This window comes from Peromyscus leucopus, chromosome 5, assembly GCF_004664715.2.
Source record: "Peromyscus leucopus breed LL Stock chromosome 5, UCI_PerLeu_2.1, whole genome shotgun sequence".
Classification (NCBI taxonomy): domain Eukaryota; kingdom Metazoa; phylum Chordata; class Mammalia; order Rodentia; family Cricetidae; genus Peromyscus; species Peromyscus leucopus.
Genome location: NC_051067.1, coordinates 74,466,153 through 74,487,952, shown reverse-complemented (window position 1 = coordinate 74,487,952; position 21,800 = coordinate 74,466,153). Strand labels below are relative to the sequence as shown.

Here is a 21,800-nt window from a genome sequence, read left to right as displayed (position 1 = left end):
TAAAAAAAAAAAAAAAAACCATTATGGAATTCTCTTTGGTTGTTCTGACTGGGACTAACTTGTCTTGGTGGCGAGAGAAAAGCCGCTTTTAGGTAGATTTGCATAGGGTGGACCAATACTCTTATTATAGCTTAGCCATATTCCCAGCTCTTTGTAACCCATCTGGCCTTGAACTCTATTTACTGGCTCAGTCCTCTCAGAGCTGACTTTACATCTGGCTCTTGGATGGACTTTCTATGCAATGTTATTTTTTTCCTGAGACAGGGTTTTACTGTGTAGCCCTGGCTGTCCTAGAACTCGCTCTGTAGACCAGGATGGTCTCAAACTCACAGATATCTGCCTGCCTCTGCCTCCCTGAGCACTGAGATTAAAGGTGTGTGCCACCACTGCCAGGCAGTTTTCTTTAAAACAAGTTTTACTTTTGAGCAGTCTGTAGCATGCAGTAGCTGTAGTTAGCTTAGAGGACAAAACCCTGGGGTCCATTACCAGCACCTCAGCACAGAAACAAAACCAACACACTCCTGTAAGTCTATGTCCCATCTGCTTTATACTTTATGCAGTTCTTTAAGGAGATTGAAGTTCCTAGGAAGTTGGGACAGGAAGTAGGTTTTTCCCCCCACTTCTCACAGGGTAGAACAGACCCTGGGTTACCTCCAAGCAGCTAGCCTAACATCCTAGCTCTGGTCTAGCCAGGCCTACCTACTTGGCAGTGGGGATTCGGGCACAGAGTATTTTAATCTTTAGCCCTGGTGGTCCCCAGATGTGGCCAAGAGCCTTGCAAGGCAGAAAAGGCGCTCAGGGCAGGCCCTCACCCCAACCTTCACCAGTGATGCTGGGGTTCAGAACGGGGAAACATCCATGTTCCAAAAGGGAAAGTTTTCTCTAGATGAGGACTCTCACCATGCCTCCCCGCCCCAGCAAAGCCCTCAAACAGAGTCCAAGGACTGCTCCCCTGAGGTTCACCATCAGTCTTTAATGCTGTCACACTGCATAATGACAAGTCACACACTTTGGTCTCGTGTTGGTAGTGGCAACTTACAATGAATCGAATGTCAGAGCACCGGGCTAGCTTCAAAGAACAGACACCTTCACTCCCAAGGTCTGACTCCATCACAGCCCTGGACAGACAGCAGAGGTTGACAGCTTTCATCTGAGTGCACAGCAGCTTTGAATGGAATTATAAAAACATATTTACAGACGTTCCACAGTGCTCCTTTCATCAGAAGCAAAGACCCTTTCATATAAAGGGATTATATCTAGGGCTGTGCAAAATTCAAAAGGATTAGATCCTTTTGAGAGTTCAGAGTCCATTACACACACAAAAAAAAAATCACCTGGGCCTGAGAAGTCCCAGGTACGGCCAAGGACTACCTTTGGACCGACTAACAAATACTGTGGCCATAAGCCAGCCATCTGACTTCAACAGAGCCAGAGGTCCAGGGGATCTCCTGGCTGTCCAGGTCCCAAACCTAGAGGGAGGTGGCAGTGAGATTTGCTCACCTGAGGCTGGCCCTGTGGTCCTGCAACCAGGTATTGCTTGTGCTGCTGGTCTGGCAGTCCTACTGAATTGGTCTCAATTTGAGATAGCCAAGACAAGACAGGGTTCTTCTGGGGAGGAGGAACAAGGCGTGGGACAAATACATAATAAAACAAGAACCTCTCACACAGTGGAGACTGACTAGTTAGTGCACAGGTATGCCAACAGAGATGCTGGGCCACTGCCACATGACAGCCAGAAACTAAGGACAGCATGGGGGGCGAGTCCAGTTGCAGGCCTGCCTCACACCCTTGGTCAGGAGCTGGGATGCAGAGGGTGGGTCCATTCCAGGAGGGCTGTTCTTCCCACCGCCTGCCTAGCGCTCGAAAAATCACTGTAGTCTAGTGCGCGACTTTGAAAGATTGTAATATATTCTGTGGAAAACATTCGGCAGAGCAAAAGCCCTCCCTGGGCCCTCCCGCCGTATGCAACCAGTAAATGGTCCGGAAATCTGCAGCTCTGGAGAAGTCCCTGGCTCAGTCCTTGGGGAATGCAGGCGGCTATATGGGAAGAACCTGCTCCAGGACGGTTCTGGAGGTCAGGGGAATCCTTTCGGGGAAGATGACTTCAAATTCGATAACAAGGTCCCCACGTTTCTCGGGTGTTTTGGGGAGAGGGAGGCCTTCTCCAGGAACTTTCCGCCGCATGCCAGGCCTGATGACATCTTTGAATACAACAGGGATGGTCCTGCCGTCCAGAGTGGGGACATTTACAGTGCAACCACAGAGAGCCTAGGAAGGAAAAGGACCGTGTCAGATGGAAGCTGGCTTAGGAAGCGGGACTCCTCCAGGCCATCCAGACCTGTGCAGCTGAGACCCCTCCCTACATCTACCCTTGCTGCTAGCCCAGCAGAGCCCCAGCCTGTCTCCCCCACTGCTCCTCATAGCAGTCATCTCCCCTCATGATTCCTCCCACCTAGTGCCTTACCTCCCGAAGGCTAATCCTGGCTGGATAAATGACATCGGAACCATCTCTCTTGAAGATGTTGTGTGGCTTGTCCTTTAAAACAAAGACGATGTCAGCTGGAATGTTGTTGGAGGTCTGGTCCCCTTCCTTGGGAAAGGTGATTTTGGTCCCTTCTTTCCAGCCCCTCTTCACTTCGATGGTCAGGATCTTATCTTCATTTCGAATGCTCTTTCCATCAGGGTTCAGCCGCTTGTGGGAGATTTTCATCTTCTTGGTACAGCCGCTGTAGATCTCTTCGAGGGAGACCCGGAGGTCATGGGTGACTGGGGGATCTTGCTTCTTTCGGGTGGGCTCTTGGGCAGGGCGGGCACGTCCGAAGTTCACATTGGGGAAGCCACCCATGCCCATGGGGAAGGCAGAGAACGGGTCATCGATGTCCATGCCTTCCTCCCCGTTGCGCTGCCCAAAAAAGGTATCAAAGGGGTTTCTGCCACCAAAGAACTCAGCAAACATAGCATGAGGGTCTCCATGGAATGTGTAGCTGAAAGAGGTACCATTAGCGCCACCACTGCTACCACCACTGGGGCCACCACCCTTCAGGCCTGGAAAACAAAATCAGAAGTCAGGGTCACTGGAGGAGAGTCAGGGCCCCTGGTTCCATTTCCAGCACTGCAGTAAATTAACATTTATAAAACATAAAACCCTTAAAATAAAGAGGCCGGCATGGTGCAGAATGCCTGGAACCCCAGCACTCCTGAGGACAGGAGCAGGTTGACCTCTTCAAGCTCCAGACCTGCCAAGGCTCCAGCACAAGGTGCTGGAGGTGGCTCAGAAGTTAAAAGCACTTGCTCCTCTGGCAGAGGAACCATGTTCCATTACCAACTCCCACATGGCAGCAGACAACTGTCCAACTCCAGTTCCAGGGGATCCCACACCCTCTTCTTCTTCTCTCAAAGCTGTGCATGGTGCACATACATACACATATTCTCATATACATAGAAATAAAAATAAATTAAAAAGACTAAAACCTGAACTACACAGTGAGAGAGATCCTGTCTCAAAAGAATAAGATTCTGCAAGTGTCACTGTGGTGCTACATAGCACCTGAGCTTGCTCAGTAGTCCAAGGTTAGCCTCGAGGCAATCCTCCTGACTCAGACATCCCAGAGCTGGGCTTGTCCCTACGTCCTGTTCTTTTGGGAACAGGAGCTCATTCTGTAGCTCAGATCTGCAGCAAATTCACAACAATGCTTCCACCTCTAAAGTGAGGGTGTGAGCTCCCGCACCCGGCTCAACAAGTTTTGCTTTTAGTAAAAAAGCCCCGGGAACCGTAGTGGGAGGGGTTATATCCACATTTTTAAAGCTTGTTTCCAGTAAGTGAGAACTAATCTCAAGTCTTTAACTGCCAATGGCAGCAGGAGCAGGAAACACATCCCTCCCTTTTACTTCGTGACACCAGTAGTGAGGCCTCCAGCTGCGGGTGCCGCCAGGTCGACCTGACTGCCCCATCCTCCCAGCCATGCACAACACCTTACAAATAAGTTCCTCCGCGCTGCAACCAGAAAGGCTCAACTCGGGGTTAAGCACTGAGCTTGCGGGCTAGCGGGGCAAGAGAAACAAAACACTCGGGCAATTTCCAAATTCTCACACCCTTGGCGATCGCGACCGCCGCCCTCCGTCCGCAGCGCTCCGGCGCTGTGCAGTCGGCCGGCCGGGAGGGGCTGCGACAGACGTGCTAGAAGCTTCTGTGCGAGCGGCGCGCCCAAAGCTCCTCCTCCCGTCCGAGGCCGCGGATCAGAGGGCGGAGGCGGCACGGCCGCCGGGTCGTCTGTTCCCGGCCGAGGCCTCGGAGAGGCCCCGGGTGCCTCGGTTTCCCCGCCTGTCAAACGGCGGGTCACCCCCGGCCGCGCGCACGCGTACCTTCCTCTCCGTAGCGGTCGAAAATCTCGCGCTTGCGCGGGTCGCTGAGCACGTCGTAGGCCTCGGCGATCTCCTTGAACTTCTCCTCGGCGCCGGGCTCCTTGTTCTTGTCGGGGTGGTAGCGCAGCGCCTGGCGGCGGTAGGCTCGCTTGATCTCGTCGTCGGACGCGCCGCGGGCCAAGCCCAGCGTCTGGTAATAGTCCTTGCCCATGGCCACCGCCGCCCAGCTGTCGCCGCCTCCGGCTCCGCAGCTGCCCTGTCCCGGACTCTATATACCCGTCCGGCGGAAGCTTCCAGATCCCGCCAGCCCTCCAGAACCTTCCGCCCCTCCCGCCGCGCCGCGCCACTCCGGCCAATCGCTGCTGCCCGCTCCGTGACGCAGCACATCCGGGGTGGGACCGGGCTGCCAACGGCCTTCCGCGCGGGGCCACGCCCCTTCCCGCTCTACCCTGGTCAACGCCTCCCTGGGGCGCGCGCGCCCCGCGGCTGAGGTCCCGCCTCCGCGGCGGAGACAGCCAATCGCGGCCCGCTTTCACTGCCGGCCGGTGACATCACGAGGGAGGGGCGGGGCCACAGGGGCCGGTCCCTCCGGACCGCCGCACCCTGTCCCTGGGTGCTGAACCGGCTGGGCGGTCCTGCCGGGTGACTCGTAGCTGCCTGACTCGTACGTCCAAGTTCCCCTGCTGTAGCCGCGGGATAAATGCACGCACCCCGCCCTCCTCTGCCAGGGGTCCCCGTATGGGCCGATACTGTAAAGCGAGGTGAGGCTGATCTGGCAAGGGATCGCCCCAGTCCGGCTACCCAGGCTTGTCTTCCTTCCTACTAATTCCTACTGGAATCAGCTGGGTTCTTGGCGTCGGTGGTAACTGTCACCTCCTTTGCTGTCTGAGTTTAACCACCAGAGCAGGGATCAGATTTTGCTGCGTGGGTTTGCATCGCTTTCTAGACCCACTAGGTGCTCATAAATATTTCCAAATTCCTTGACGTGGGTGTTTTTTGCTGGGGGACGACGACGGAGGAACTCTGTTACTGGAATCTTTGGCTTTTCTAAGTCTGGGGTGATGGCGGTCAAGGACACAGCTGAGTGCGGAAGGCGAAAGTGCTTCTGGAACGGCAAAGCTTAGAAAAGGCTGGGGTAGTCGGTGGTGGTTCCTGCAAGGAGAGGAACTGCCTGGAAGTGAGAGCATGAAAGCCTGACTCTGTAGCTAGAGAATAGGCTTCCTTCCAGATCCCAGCACTTCCTGGCTGTGTGACCTTGGGCTGGTAAAGCAGCCATTCTGGCCTTAGTTGTGCTCATCTGTAAAATGGGAATGGCCGCTGTATATGGGAAGTTGACATTATTCCACAGCTGTGAAAGTGCTCAAGACAGACCAGGAACGAAGGAATGACTATTCATCTTGTTTAGTGGACAACGCTGACGCCCCCTCTCTGCCAGACCTGCTGCACAAGAGCCCTGATAATCCTTGCCTTCCTTGGTTAGCCTGAGACCCCTGAGAAAGATGACCTTAGCCTTCTGTTGATGGTTGATCAGGAGTGGTTGGGGTGGGTGTTCTGGTTTTACTGACCACACTGACCCCAAGATAACTGAAAAGGACTCTATCTAAACACAGTTGAGTCCCCCACCCCCAAGATGGATTCGGGACTAGGGAACCCAGTAGCTTAACAGAGGGTGTCTGTCCTGAACCAGTCACTGGGAAGTAGTTAATGTTACTTAGAGAACAAGAGACCCTGGCACAGTGGCACATTCCTGTAATCCCAGCAGGAAGCTGAGACGGGAGGAGTCCTGTGTGAAGCCTGCCTGGTTAACAGAGTAAGACCTTGCCTCAAAATAGGTGAATAGAAATAAAAAGTGCATAAAGAACAGAAGAGCTGTCCTAGAGGGAAAGCCCAGAGCACAAGGACTTCTTCACATTTCCAGTATGGCTTTAGTAGAGACGTGCAGATGTGCCTCTGGATGGGCTGGCTTGTCTGGGTTTCACTAAGGTCTCTTGTGCATAGGAAACCTTTGTTTGGGGACAACCTCAAGGCTGGAAACATCCCGCTCTTTAAATGATGAGACATAGTCAAGAAGGTGTATTTTAGTTACTACTGTGAAGTATTTTTTTTTTAAGGCAAGGTCTTACCCTCTAGCCCAGACTTGTCTTGGACTTAGGTAGCCCAGGCTGGCCTTGAACTTCTGATTCTCCTACCTCAATCTCCTTAAGTGTTGAGCTGACAAGCACCAGCCACCATTTTATTAGGAAGTTTCAGTTGTTTAAAAACAGGCATGGGAAACAAAGAAACACAGCCTGGTGGTGGTGGTGCACACCTGTAATCCTAGCACTAGGAGGCAGAGGCAGGGGGATCTCTGAGTACCAGGCCAACCTGGTCTACTGAATGAATTCCAGGATAGTCAGAGCTATATAGTGAGACCCTGTCTCAAAACACAAACAAACGAAAAAGACACAGGGCTAAATAATGGATTTTAAGCCAGGAGGTGAGGTGGTAGTGCACGCTTTTAATCCTTGGAAGGCAGGGGCAGGAGGATCTAAGTTCAAGGCCTGCCTGTTCTGCAGAGCAAGTTCTAGGACAGCCAGGGCTACACAGAGAAACCCTGTCAAACAACAAACAAACCAACAAAACTGGGGAGGACTGCTCCTAAGGAATAACACCATAAATCCTCTGGCCTTCATATACATGTTTACGTAAATGTGTGTGTACCGCCCCATGCCTGCCTCCCTCCCCAGAGAACAGTGAATATGCACACACATACACAAAATTGTTTTACATTCATGGGGTGTGAACTTGGTATGGTGCCCATGTGGAGGTCGGAGGAGGACTTCCGGGAGTCAGTTCTTTCCATCATGTATGTCCCAGAGACTGAATTAGGACTTTAAGCTTGGCAGCATGTACCTTTACCTGCTGAGCCATTTTGCTGATCCCTACACACAAAATTTTTTTATTTATTTTTAGTTTTTAACACTTGTTGCTATATAGTCTTAGCTGGCCTGGAACTCATAAGATCTGCCTGCCTCTGTCTCCTGAATACTTGGATTGAAGGTGCGCACAACCTCACCAGCCTTGTACCCTACAGTTTCTTCCTCAGCCAGGAACTAAGCAGGTACATTTGGACCCAGCTGTTATAAAGTCAAGACCTGCATCCTCTACTGTATAAAATGGAGATAATAGATTTTACCTCCTAGTGTTGCAGTGTGGGTGGTGCTCAGGGGGCTGGAAATGAATGTGTCGGAGGACCAGCTCAGCTGCCTCTCGGAAGGCAGTCAGATGTGCTGTGGAATCATCCTTCTGTACACTGTGAAGATGCGTTGCTCTCATTGTTAAGAAAAAGCTGATTAGCCTGTGGCTAGGCGGGATTTTTGGGGAAGAGGGGTGGAGACTCAGGAGTCAGGAGAAGACACCATGAGAGGCAGAGTGAGCAGGATGGGAAGTATGTAGATAGGTAACCGAGCTTCAGGGCAGCACACAAATTAATAGAAATGGGTTCATTTGAGTTAGAAGAGCTAGCCTAGGCCACACAGAGAGTAAGCATTCAAGAGCTGCTGTACTGGTGTGTGACGTGACTCAAATGTTGGTAAAGCCTTAAAGAATGTTGCGGGCGGCGGTGGCGCACGCCGTTAATCCCAGCACTCGGGAGGCAGAGGCAGGCAGATCTCTGTGAGTTCGAGGCCAGCCTGGGCTACAGAGTGAGTTCCAGGAAAGGCACAAAGCTACACGGAGAAACCCTGTCTTGAAGAAAAATAAATAAATAAATAAATAAAACCCATAATGTAAACTTCTTAAAAAAAAAAAAAAAAAAAGAATGTTGCTGTTGCCGGGTGGTGGCAACTTTAACACCTCTAATCCAGCACTCAGGAGGCAGAGGCAGGAGGATTTCTGTTATTTTTGAGACCAGCCTGGTCTACAGAGTGAGTTCTAGGACAGCCAGAGCTACACAGAGAAACCCTGTCTCAAAAAACAAAACAAAGCAAAAAACCAAATTAAAAAATAATAATAATAATTTTACTGTTGCTCTCCAGCGTCTTACCTGTCCATCCCAGATGTTCAAAATCATGGCAGCTCTATTAGCCACCACTGCCATTCCTGGGGGGAAGTCTATGTGCAATTAAAAGTTATATTCAAGTTGGGCATGGTGGCACATAGCTTTGATTTTAGCACTAAAGAGGCTGAAGTAGGAGGATCTCTAATTCTAGGGTAACCTGGGATGATGCATAACAAGATACTGTGTCAAAAAAAAAAAAAAGCCAAGGAAGAAACAAGACAGATACCCTATGTTCAGAGGCTGGCAAGACAGCTCATCGTGTAGGGATTCTTGCCTGAGGATCTGAGTTTGACAGAAAGAGAGAACCGGCTCCCTGAAGTTGTCCTCTTACCCACATGCAAACTGTGACGTGTGCACCCCTCCCACACGCACACAAAGCAAGCATAATTTTGTATTTTTGGTTGTGAGCCTAGCCTTTAATGGCTGAGCCATCTTTCCAGTCCACGTAAGTATAATTTTAAAAAAGTTAAATGAACTTAAGTTTATGTAACAAACGGTATTTTATTTTTACTGAGGCTTTATGAAAAATTACCAACAGCTACTAGAAGTTGAATGTCTTTCAGTGGCTGAGTGGCTATACAAGTTGTGATCCATCCACACAATGGAATATTATTCAGCCATAAAAAGAAAAGGACCATGAATACAGGAAACAATGCCAGTGTACTTCTGCATTATGTCTGTGAAAGAAGCCAGGCTCAAAAGGCTCTGTGCTTCTCTTTTCTGTGACCTTCTAGAAAAGACAAAAGTATGTGAGTAGATCAGCAGTTCCTAGGGAAACTGCTGCAAATGGGGTGCACGGGAATTCTTTGAGGATGAAAGAAATGTTCCCATTATTTTAATTTTTTTAAAAATTTTTTTTCCTGTTTTGTTTTGTTTCCAGACAAGGTTTCTCTGTGTAGCCATAACTGTCCTGGAACTCACCCTATAGACTGGCTGGCTTCGAACTCAGAAATCTCTCTGCCTGCCTTTGCCTCCCAAGTGCTGGGATTGAAGGCATGCGCTGCCTCCCCTGCCGCCAACAAAGCCTAGGCTGGCTTTGAACTTACGTTCTTACTGTTTTAGTCTCATGACTATTTGGAATTACAGGTGGGCGGGATGGGTGGGGCTAGGGAATCCATCAGAGCTCTTGACACAGCAGAAAGTGACTAACTAGCTCTAGCATGTCTAAGCCTGGCTTCACAGCTTCCTTCAGACAGCTCTGTGCCAGGATCACACACTCTGAAACAATGTGGAGCAGTCCCAGGAAGATCACCACCAACTTACCCTGAGTGGGAAATCCCACGGCACTGTGAGAGCTGTCCTATTGAAGTCAGATTCCTGCCATCCAAGTGACCTTGAGTTCTCCAAAAACTCAGGTTAGAGGAGCCACTGACCCTTCATCTCAGCAGCTCCTGCTGCTCGGCTGCTTGGAGTTAGCAGCAAGTGACAATGGGTGTGCCCACCGTCATTAGGAATGAGTCAGCCCCTGCTAGGCGGGCGAGGGCGCAGTGGGAAGCTCTGTCTACAGACAGGCCCTGACAAAGCTGCCGCACAGCGAGAGGCTTGAACAAAGTGACCATTCTCCACTCAGGGCTGGACCTGCTGTCTGCTGATGGCCTGGTTACTGGAAGCCAGGTGAGGCGGACAAGGGATTCCCAGCACCAGCAACACTAACTCAACAGGAAGCCAGGCCCAGGACTTCAACCCTGCCAGTCTAGCTGCTTAGGAGACTGAGGCTGGAGGATCATAAGACCTTGTTGAGAGTCTCCCTCAAAGAGCCCAAACTAGGAGCTGGAGAGATGGCTCAGTGGTTAAAAGCACATACTGTTCTCAGAGAGGACTCAGTTCAATTCTCAGCACTCCTATTGGATGGGTCACAAGCACTGACACACCGTGGTCCTGCCCTGCTCCCTGTCCTCAGGGACGCTACCTTTAAGGACTTTGTAACCTACATCTGTGAACTGAAACAGGAAGAAGATGAGATAAAGGTCTAGTTTCTGTTTGCTCCCTTCCTCTACTGAGCTAGCTAGTCCCCTCCCGCCTCAAGCTTGTGCCAGAAATCAAACCCAAAGCCTTTCACTGGAAGGATTCTGCCACTGATTTTCTTTGTGGTTTTTCTTTTTTGTTGGGGGAGGGGTTATGAGCTGGCTACCTAGCCCAGGTTGACCTAGAACTTATGACCTTCCTGTTTCAGCTGCATAACTACTTGGAATTACAGGCTGGTGGTGTGTGTGTGTGTGTGTGTGTGTGTGTGTCTGTGTGTCTGTGTCTTGTGAATAGAAGTCAGAGGTCAGCCTCAGATATTCTGGAGCTGTCCACCTTTTTCCCCCCCAAATTAAAGTGCAGGGTCCTGGAAAAAGTGGTTCAACTGCTAAGAGCACTTGCTGGTCTACAGAGTGAGTTCCAGGACAGACTCGAAACTCCAAAGCTACACAGAGAAACCCTGTCAAGAAAAAAAACAAAACTATCGGGGACTAAGGGTGTCCAGCCCCTCGATAGTCCCCTCCCAGGGTCCGGGAAGAATCTACAACCAGCTGATAATTAATCTGTGATGAAAAGAAATGAATCTATGTACACGAAACTCCTTAGTTCATACACTTTATTATTCTGTGATAGTTCTCTCTCTACACAGCTTCTATTCTGCTCTCATGTCTAGCTCCTTTCTTGCCTGATTTCTCTATATTTATCTACTGTCCCCTCTAGGTTCTATCTTAATTCCTTCATCTAGTTCTGTCCCTTCTAGGTTCTCATCTATCTAGTTCTTTCCCCTATCAGCTCCTCTCCCGTCTCCTTCTCTCTCATCTGGCTCTTCCTCATCTTGTTCTTCCCCATCTGGCTCTTCCTCGTCTTCCATCTCATTCTTCTAGTCCTCTATTTTAGCCCTTCAATCTAGTTCTTCCCCATCTCAGTTCGTTCCTCTCAAGTTCTTACCCATCTAGTTCTTCCATTCTCTTTTCTCTTCTCCGTCTTGTGCCTCGGGAGTCCTGGTATATAAAGGGAGGGTCCGAGCTAAATTGTGTAAAGTTATTACTTAACGTCCACCTCTCCTAGGCGGTGTCTCCTTGTGGAATTTACTGTAAGTCAGGAGACTGCATGTGGGCTGTTCACTGTTAGTCCTCGGAAGTTGGGTGCCCCCCCTGGGTGGTGTTTCCTCTAGTCCTTGAAAGTGGCTAAGGGAGATAATCTGATTCCAGAGAAAGCCTTTCCTGAGGCTGTTCTCCAAATACCTGGAATGTGTATGTCCAGAGAGTGATCAGTCTACACTGTTAGTCCTTCTTAGGGGAAAGTCAATTGGAAAAACTATGAAGGCACACATGATTTTCATAAAAGAATACAGCTGATATATAACAAGCCAAGTAACACCAAAAACTCCTTGGAATTTGGCTTCCTCTGGAGGAATTCCCTGATCCCTCCAGGTAGTGACTTCGCCATAACCAGCTGAGTTCTTATGATATTCCTGCGGCCTGCAGCACAAAACAAACAAACAAAAAACAAAAAAAGAAACTTCTTGAGCACACAAGCAAAGACGATGCCAATGCCTCTGGGGACAGGGATGAGATGCATCAACACAGAGCCACAGCAGCCTGTCACTTTGTGGGGCTGGCCAGTCTTGTTCCCCCAAGTACCTCTCCACACAGGGACAGTGGACAGCTTGACCAAGATGATGGCTCCTTGGATGGCCATGCTACCTCCTTGGAGCACTTAACACCAAGACCAACATGACCATTGTAGTTCCCAATAGCACAACACAAACCTTGAACCCGTTTTCCTGGCCAGCCCAAGTCTGCTTCTGGACTGGCATGATCTTTAAACCTCATCCTTTAGGGATTTGCCCAGGAAAAAGTCAGTAATCTTGGATTCCTGAATGGGCAGGGAGAACAGGCAGATCTCCAAGGACTTGATCCTCATGTCCTTAACCAGGTGACCCAACTTGGTGACAGGGATCCATCCACTCCTTGTCTTTGGCTTTACCTCCATGAGCCCAATGGCCTTGACCACGACCAAGACTGCAGCCCCAAGATTGCTACTGAATCCTCCGAGGGAGCAACTGTGGCCTTCTAATCCTGGCCCCCCTAGGTCCTCCTGCTGTACCAGTGTCCCATTTGGTGATTTCACAAAGAAGAAACCACTGAGTCCATTTACTATTGCTTATATGTACATGATTTCAGGGTTGACCACTTAGTAGTGGGTAATCAATGAGGGGGATCATCCCTGGGGAAGACTAATTTTCTCAGAATCTTAAGTTGTCTGTAGTTCTTTGTCTAAAGGTGTGTGTTGGAGGACCCTATTAAATTTCCTCTTCCACATTAGCATGTGGTGATGATGTCTTGGTGATGTCATTATTCAAGTCTTATTTAGGCAGCCATATTATTGAGGTACCATTGTGGGTTCCTGTCATTTCCCAGGATACACAATCACACAACAGACTTCCTGGTCCTCCGACTCATCTTTTCATCCTCTCTTCCTCAATGTGGGGGTTGTGTTTTAGATCTCTCCACTGGGTCTAGGCACCCCAGGATCAGTTGCTCTCTGCATTTGGACCAGCTGTGGCTTTTTATAATGGCCTCTGTTTACCACCGAGAGAATCTGCTTCTTTGGTGAGTGAGAGCCACACTTGTCTGTGGGCATAAAGATAAGTATCTATGATGCAGTTGGGAATTATGCAGGTTTAGTAAAGAGACAATAGCAGGTTCTCTAAGATCCATGACCTCATTAGCTACCTGGAGTCGGTTAGGTTTATAGTACTAGGCGTGATTTCCTTCTTGCTGAGCAGGCTTTAAACCCAATTAGACAGCTGCTTTTACTGCTAAGGTATAAGTGCACCTTCAGGGATCCACTGGTCACTGCTGCATAGCTTCACACACAGCTGGGTAGTGTTAAGTTTCAAACCTGTACAAATGGCTGAGGTGCCTGTTTAACATATCGAAGCAGACCTGGCCTCGGGTTCTCCCAGCGTTCCTCAGTCCCTACCTGTTACAGGGTGTGGCTGGCATACCCTGCCCTCTGCACTGGACTCTCCAGCCCAGAGACTGAGCTGCCCTTCCCCCAGAGGCTCTTTCCATCTAATCCAGACATGTCGGTTATCCGTGCCTTTTTGTACCTTTGGCCTGGCTGCTGCACTCGGGTCCCTCTCCCCACGTTTGGTCATGTCCACTCTGGACTCTCCCAGATGTCCCTGACTCTGCCCACACTCTCCCTCTTATCTACAATGAACTTTCTCCTCCACCGCACCTAGTTCAGGTAGGACTATAGGTTTCTTCCCTCGGTTGGCAGCTAGCACAGCACCTTCTGTTACTATGAAAGCTGGTCCTCAGGAGGGAGGTTCTCGGCTCAATCCAGCTCAAACCCTCTAAGTCCTGTGTCTGAACTGCATGGTGTCTTCAGCATCTCTAGCTGGGAAGTAACCAAGGGCAACAGCAATAGTCTGTATTTTGTTTTGGGAGTCTTGAAAAAGGGTTTCTGGGGCTGGACAGATGGCTCAGGTTGAGAGCACTGGCTGTTCTTCCAGAGGTCCTGAGTTCAATTCCCAGCAACCACATGGTGGCTCACAACCATCTACAATGAGATCTGGCGCCCTCTTCTGGTGTGCAGGCAGAACACTGTATACATAATAAATAAATCTTTTTTTTTTTTTTTTTTTTTTTTTTTTGGTTTTTCGAGACAGGGTTCTCTGTGTAGCTTTGCGCCTTTCCTGGAACTCAAAAGAGATCCGCCTGGCTCTGCTCCCGAGTGCTGGATTAACCAAATAAATCTTAAAAAAAAAAGAAAGAAAGAAAAGAAAGAAAGAAAGAAAGAAAGAAAGAAAGAAAGAAAGAAAGAAAGAAAGAAAAGAAAAGAAAAGAAAAAGGGTTTCTCATGCCTGGCACTGAGGTTTCTGTCAGCTAGGGTATCTGTTGCAATCTTGGAGGGTGTATTAGTTTTCCAGCTGGCACAACTTCACTGAGACTATATGTACACTCATTGTATTATATATAATTTTAAGTAAGCATAATATGATCCACTATGGCTTTTTCAAACATCCTTAGAGTTATTCGTTTCTCTTCCCTCTCTCTCATTCTGTACTGACATTCCTTCCATCCGGAAATTAAAGCCACCCCCATTTCCCCATTTTATCCTTCCTATCACTTGGACCCTGTTATTCCCCTCTCTAGCCGCCCCCCCCTCCTGCCATGGTTCTTTTTAACTTCCCAAGTTTCTGCAATTGAGATTATGGACTCGAATCTAAAGGTTTGGAGCTAGGAACCTCAGTTTGGGAGAAGATGCGGCATTTATCTTTCTGGGTCTGGGTTATTTCATTCAATAGGATCTTTTCGAGTTCCATCCACTTACCTGCAAAGTTCAAGATTTCATTTTTCTTTACAGCAGACTAGTTCATGGTGTGTATGAACCCCATTTTCATTAGCCAATCATTAGTTGAAGAATGTTTAGGTGGTTTCTGTTTCCTAGCTATTGTGACTAGAGTGGCAACAAATATGGCTGAGCAACTAACTATCTGTGGAGTGGGATGGTGCCATGGGGTAGTCTGGCTGGATTATATGGCAGATTTTGAGAGTTCTCATGCTGATTTCCACAGTGGCTGCACCAGTTTGCGTTCCCACCAAAAGTGAATAAGGGTTCACCTTTTCCCACACTCTCTCCAGAATTTGTTGATGGTTGTTTTATTGATTTTAGCCATTCTGACTGAGGTGAGATGAAACTTCAAAGTTACTTTAATTTCTATTCTCTAACTCTAAAGGATGATGAATACTTTGAGATATGCCTTATCCTTTTATATCTCTTCTACTAAAAACTCTTCTTTTTAGACCCATAGTCCTTTTTTTAATTGGGTGATTTGTTTTCTTGACTTTGTTTTTTGCGTTCTTTGTAGTCTCTGGATATCAATCCTCTGTTGGATGTATAACTAGCAAAGATTCTCCCTACTCTCTGGACTTCCTCTTCACTTGTTTGCTTAGTTGTACTGAAGCTTTTAGTTTCGTGAGAGCCTACTTGTCAATTGTTGGCCTTGTAGAAAATAAGTTAGTAGAGGAAAGTAGTAAAACCTCAAAGCAGTGAGAGAGAAAACTTGTGTTGTTTGAGAGGTTGGTGCCTCCAATCCCTGCAGCTCAGTATCCAAGGATATGGAGGGATAGGCTGTTCAGGGGCTGAGAACCGTGTTTGGAGGGAGGGAGAGAGGGAGGGAGGGAGGGAGGGAGGGAGAGAGGGAGAATGAGCAAGAGAGAGGGGGGCATGAGCAAGTGAGAGACAGTGAGAGAGAGACAGTGTGAGAGAGAGACAGTGAGAGAGACAGTGAGAGAGACAGTGAGAGAGACACTGAGACAGTGAGAGAGAGACAGTGAGAGAGACAGTGAGAGAGAGACACTGAGAGACACTGAGAGAGACACTGAGAGAGACAGTGAGAGAGACAGTGAGAGAGAGACAGTGAGAGAGAGACAGTGAGAGACACTGAGAGAGACACTGAGAGAGACTGAGAGAGACAGAGAGAGACAGAGAGAGACAGTGAGAGAGACAGTGAGAGAGACAGTGAGAGACAGTAGAGAGACAGTGAGAGACAGTGAGAGAGAGACAGTGAGAGAGACAGTGAGAGAGAGACAGTGAGAGAGAGACAGTGAGAGAGAGTGAGAGAGAGAGTGAGAGAGACAGTGAGAGAGAGACAGTGAGAGAGACAGTGAGAGAGAGACAGTGAGAGAGAGAGAGAGAGAGAGAGAGACAGTGAGAGAGAGACAGTGAGAGAGAGACAGTGAGAGAGAGTGAGAGAGAGAGAGACAGTAAGAGAGAGAGGCACAGTGAAAGGAGTGAGAGAGACAGTGAGAGAGACAGTGAGAGAGACAGTGAGAGAGAGAGGCACAGTGAAAGGAGTGAGAGAGTGTTGGGAGGCCTGGTGAAGCTAGGCCCAGAACTGCTTTTCTAGATAAACTGTTTTGAAACTGCAGAGTGGGATACGTCAGTTGCTGCTTCAGAGCTCCAGGATGAGAGGGTTAGCTGCTTCCCAGAATTCCATGGGTGGAGGTTTCTTGAAGCCTTGGGGCTGTTTTATGGCCTTGCTTTTGGGGAGGGGGTTCTCTTTTAGGCCATAATTTCTGGGTAAATGGAGTCCTGTTCAGAAAATCCTTTCTTACTTGTATCCTGTAGAGTCTGCCTATGCTTGCTTCCACAGTCTTGGTGTTCCAGATGTTCCAGCTTTCCTTCACATCTAGGTCTTTGATCATGTTGGAGTTAATCTTATGCCAGGTGATAGAGTCGAGTGTAATTTCATTCTTCTGCTTGTGGACATCTGTTTTTCCCAGCATCATTTGTTGAAAATGCTCCCTTTTCTCTCGGGTACGTTTTGGGGCATCTTTTCAGCTCTCAGATGGCTGTGTACCCGTGTTGCGTCCCACCGATCTTCGTGGTTGTTTTTGGTGCTGGTGTCAGGCTGTTGTTACTGTTCTTCTATACTATGTCCGGGAATCTGGAGTGCTCTTCCTGAACCCGCTTCGTCAGTGATTTCAAGTTTCCATTATGTCGGTCTTTCACTTCCTTGGTTACATTTGTTCCTAATTATTTTCTTTTCTTTGAGGCTATTGTGAATGGGAGTGTGTTTATCATCTCTTTTTCAGTGTGCTTATTGTTGGTGCATAGAAAGGCCACTGATTTTTGTAAGTTGATTTTGTGTATTGCCCCTTATTCTAGTCAGGGTTTCTGTTGCTATCATAAAACACCATGACCAAAAGTAAGTTGGTGTCTTTTTGTTGTTGTTTTGTTTTTATTTTTCAAGACAGGGTTTCTCTGTGTAGTTTTGGTGCCTGTCCTGGATCTCATTCTGTAGACCAGGCGGGCCTCGAACTCACAGAGATCTGCCTGGCTCTGCCTCCTGACTGGGATTAAAGGCGTGGGCCACTGCTGCCTACATAAATTGGCGTCTCAGTCAGTGTTCTATTGCTGTGGATAACATGATGGATTAACACCATTAACACCATGACCAAGACAACTCTTATAAAAGAAAGAATTTAATTGGGGCTTGCTTACAGTTTCAGAGATTAGTTTGTTATCCTCATAGCAGGAAAGATGTCCGCATGCAGGCAGACATGGTATCTGAGAGTTCAGTGTCTGGATCTGCAGGCAGCAGGAAGAGAGAGCCACTGGGTCTGGCTTGGACTCGTGAAACCTCAGCGCCCACCCCAACAAGGCCACACCTCCTAATCCTTTTAAACAGTGCCGCTCTTTGGTGACCAAGCATTCAAATCTGTGAACCTATGGGGGCCAATTTTACTCAACCCACCCAGGAGGAAAGGGCTTATTTGGCTTAACACTACCAATTGTAGTTCATCACTGACGAGAGTCAGGACAGGAACTCAAGCAGGGCTTAACCTGGAGGCAGGAGCTGATGCAGCCTACTGGCTTGCCCTCCATGACTTATCCTGCTTTCCTTTCTCCTCCTTCCTCTTCCTCCTCCTCCCCCTCCCTCTCCTCTTCCTCCTCCCCCTCTTTTTTCCCCCCTCAAGATAGGGTTTCTTTGTGTAGCCTTGACTGTCCTAGAACTAGCTCTGTAGACCAGGCTCACTTCAAACTCACAGAGATCCACCTGCTCTTCCTTCCAAATGCTGGGATTAAAGGTGTGCAGCACCACAGCGGGCAGCATCCTGTGTCTTTTTTTTTTTTTGTTGTTGTTGTTGTTTTTCGAGACAGGGTTTGTCTGTGTAGCTTTGCGCCTTTCCTGGAACTCACTTGGTAGCCCAGGCTGGCCTCGAACTCACAGAGATCCACCTGGCTCTGTCTCCCAAGTGCTGGGATTAAAGGCGTGCGCCACTACCGCCTGGTGCATCCTGTGTTTTAATGAGCTTTCCTAAGAGATGGAATGTTATATCCTAGAGGAAATAGCTACACAACATTCTCTCAGGCCCACATGATGGAAGGATAGAACCAACTTCTGTAAGTTGTCCTCCCCACACATGTACATACATATGCATAAACACACAGCCACACACTAAAACATAATAATAAAAAAGATAAAAAAAAACAAATAAAAATCAGTCAATCAAACAAATACCTCAAAGGGCTGGGTGTGTCATGGAAACCCTGTGTTTAGTCTCCAGAAGCACAACAAAAATAACCAGGGCAACTGTTTTTTTTTTTTTTTTTTCTCTGTGTAGCCCTGGCTGTTCTGAAACTCACATTGTAGACCAGGCTGGCCTTGAATTCATAGAGATCTGCCTGCCTCTGCCTAGGTTTGAGTGCTGGGATTAAAGGCATGTGCCACCACTGTTCAGCTATTTTAGTGTTTTATCAGCAAGAAAGGTTGCAAGTTTCTTCTTCTTCTTCTTCTTCTTCTTCTTCTTCTTTCTTCTTCTTCTTCTTCTTCTTCTTCTTCTCCTCCTCCTCCTCCTCCTCCTCCTCCTCCTCCTCCTCCTCCTCCTTCTTTTCTGAGATGGGTTGTTCTGGAACTCACTCTGTAGACCAGGCTGGCCTGGAACTCACAGAGATCCGCCTGTCTCTGCCTCCAGAGTGCTGAGATTAAAGGCGTGCACCACCCACTGCCTGGCTATTTTCTTCTTCTTAATGTACACATTGTGTGTGTGGTCCTGAAGATGCAAGCTAGACAGGCACTTTAACAAGTGATGATATTCTCAGCCCTGAATTGTATACGCTTTATTTATTGATTGATTTTTGTTTTGTTGGATTTTTATGAACATAATTTTTTATTGATCCTTTGGGAACTTCACATCATGCATCCCAATCCCACTCATTTCCTAGTCCCTCTGTATCTGCCCTTCCCCAAAAGAAAAATAAAAAACAAATAATAAAAGTAAGATAAAAATAAAAAATGCAGGCCAGGCAGTGGTGGTGCACGCCTTTAATCCCAGCACTCGGGAGGCAGAGCCAGGCGGATCTCTGTGAGTTCGAGGCCAGCCTGGGCTACCAAGTGAATTCCAGGAAAGGCGCAAAGCTACACAGAGAAACCCTGTCTCGAAAAACAAAAAAAAAAAAAAAAAAAAAAAAAAAAAAAAAAAAAAAAGCCGACCCCCATCCCCCCCTTCTCACACCTGTCCTTTCAGCAGGCCCGATCACATCTATCCTATTCTCCGCATCTTAATAAAACCCCTTTTTTTTAAAAAAAAAAATAAAATAAAATAAAACTCTTGTTAGTGGATTCTGTCGTGTTTTGTGACTTTTCCTCGCAGGGTAAGAACACCGCTAAAAACCAACAGTTACCACAGGGGCCATGTGGACCACGTGTTGAACCCGAATTGAAGCACAAGGGCTGGGCCGCACTGAGCAGACTGCCCCTCACTGGCTGGGAAGAGCCGTCCCACCTCACAGGAGTGCTGACCCTCCCCTCGAGGGCCCTGGGATAATGGACCCCCATGATCCTGGCAGAGAAAAGCTAGACCACCCCCTGATATGAGAGCTGTGCTCCTCACCTCCCCCCTCACCCCCACCTGGCACTTGGGAAAGCTGGTTCGCCACTCACCGAAAGGGGGTGGTCCTAGTTGCCTGGTCAGGGCCAGAACAACCCAGATACCACCCAGACACACATCCAGGGCTTTGAGTTGGCACTCCCCAACATCTCCTCCACCTATGACCTGCTGGGGCACATAAAGGACTGGTCCTCTGGAGCCATAGCCAGAGTCCCCATGACTCAGACGACGACAGGATTTTGGAGAGGAGTTTCAGTGAAGGTCCAGTACTGATGGCGTACCAGAAGCCAGAGGCCTTGAGCCTGACCAACAACACTCTACACAATGAACATTTGCAAGGAACGCTGTGTGGACAAAAGGGTCTGCTGCATGACACACAGCAGCTCCCAGCGCCACCAAGACAGATGAAGAGGGCTGGAGAGGCGGGAAAGATGGAGGAGTGAAGCGGATTTTTCTTCTCTTTTTTGCTTTATTTAGTTTTTGTTTGTTTGTTTTCACATTCTCATGTCCATTTTTTATTTTTTTATTTTTATTTTTTTTGTTTTTATTTTTTATTTATTTATTTATTTTTTGTTTTTTTTTTTGAGACAGGGTTTCTCTGTGTAGCTTTGCGTCTTTCCTGGAATTCACTTGGTAGCCCAGGCTGGCCTCGAACTCACAGAGATCCACCTGGCTCTGCCTCCCGAGTGCTGGGATTAAAGGCGTGATTTTTAAGATTTATTTATTATATATTCAGTGTAATGTCTGCATGTATCCCTGCAGGCCAGAAGAGGGCACCAGATCTCATTACAGATGGTTGTGAGCCACCATGTGGTTGCTGGGAACTGAACTCAGGACCTCTGGAAGAGCAATCAGTGCTCTTAACCTCTGAGCCACATCTCCAGTCTGGGGGTCGGCTTTTAAAGACCAAGCCGCACCTGCCACACAAGCCCACATGGCTACTCCACGCATGAACATAGACCACGTGTTTGCACTGTGTGCTTTATGCAGCCACGGGGTCATGAGTCATGAAGGAAGTATGATTCAGAAATGGCAAAGTGTCCCGCTGGGCATGCGTGGGGGCGTGGTGGGAATTTTTATCAGTAACAGGGGCACCGGACATCAACACAGACCCCCAGCTGCAGCAGGACCATGGACCACAGCTCTGAGTAGCAGCGCAGATCTCTCAGATTGGCCTGGGCCCAGCAACAGCATGGTCCCTGGCCTCCAACATGGCTCCAGGTGGCGGCCTAGGACCCACCCCCTCTCTGCAGTTGCAAGGCTTTTCAGTGGTTAACAGGCGCCGTGCATATCAACAAATCGAGGCTGTGGCAGGGCCATGGACCCAGACATGGCCTTGATAGCAGCCCAGGACTGGATGTCACCATGGCCTCTCACATCAGCCTGTTCCTCACTGCCTTCAACTCTTCAGATCTGCCCCTCTCAGGGACAGCACCCATTTGGCCTCTCTCTGTCTGTCTGTCTGTCTCTCTCCCTCCCTCTCTCTCCCCCTCTCACATACCCCACCATGTATTTGCACCATAATGGCACCTGACTGCCTTGGTGTCTCCAGGCAAATGGCTCTGGGCGGTTGTGTGTGTGTGTGTGTGTGTCCGTGTCCATCTCCACCCACTCACTCCTCCTGCCCCTGAGCAGTCTTGTGGATTCTCCCCCATTTTGTTTTTTTGAGACAGGACCTCTTTACGTAGCCCTGGATGTGGCTACGTACATCAAGCTGGTTGGAATTACGAAGATTTGCCTGCCTCTACCTCCTGAGTACTGGGACTAAAGGTGTGTGTTGTCACATTTGGCTGCAGTCTGCTTTTTTAGCCAGGCGTGATGGAACACACCTTTAATCCCAGCACTAGGAAGGCAGAGGCAGGTGGATCTCTGTGACTTTGAGGCCAGCCTGGTCTACAGAGCGAGTTCCAGGCCAGCCAGCACTGTTACACAGAGAAACCCTGTCTCGAAAAACAAAACAAAATAAAAAGTTACATTTATTTATGAGTGTGTTTGCACATGTGCCATGGTGCCTGTTGGAGGTC

The 21,800-nt window shown here is 48.6% G+C and overlaps 1 protein-coding gene across 2 annotated transcripts; it reads right to left on the bottom strand.

Annotated features, from left to right (window-relative positions):
* Positions 1 to 953: 953 nt before the first annotated feature.
* Dnajb1 (DnaJ heat shock protein family (Hsp40) member B1) lies at positions 954 to 4,683 on the bottom strand. Of its 2 annotated transcripts, XR_005091629.1 has the most exons (4): positions 4,363 to 4,683; positions 2,465 to 3,045; positions 1,501 to 2,268; positions 954 to 1,165 (listed from the first exon to the last, which is right to left on the bottom strand). XR_005091629.1 is itself a non-coding variant. In XM_028862838.2 (3 exons), exons 1-3 carry the CDS (start codon positions 4,571 to 4,573, stop codon positions 2,038 to 2,040), a joined length of 1,023 nt encoding a protein of 340 aa, XP_028718671.1. In that variant the 5' UTR covers positions 4,574 to 4,683; the 3' UTR covers positions 954 to 2,037. The 2 variants fall into 2 exon arrangements, 1 of the variants encoding a protein (XP_028718671.1); XM_028862838.2 differs by having other exon boundaries at positions 954 to 2,268.
* Positions 4,684 to 21,800: the final 17,117 nt, after the last annotated feature.

Coding starts and splice junctions, on each gene's coding strand:
- Dnajb1 (XM_028862838.2), bottom strand. CDS start 4,573: ATGGGCAAGGACTATTACCAGACGCTGGGCTTGGCCCGCGGCGCGTCC. Junction 3,046..4,362: donor CGACCGCTACGGAGAGGAAG/GTACGCGTGCGC, acceptor TTTGTTTTCCAG/GCCTGAAGGGTGGTGGCCCC. Junction 2,269..2,464: donor CCAGGATTAGCCTTCGGGAG/GTAAGGCACTAG, acceptor TTTCCTTCCTAG/GCTCTCTGTGGTTGCACTGT.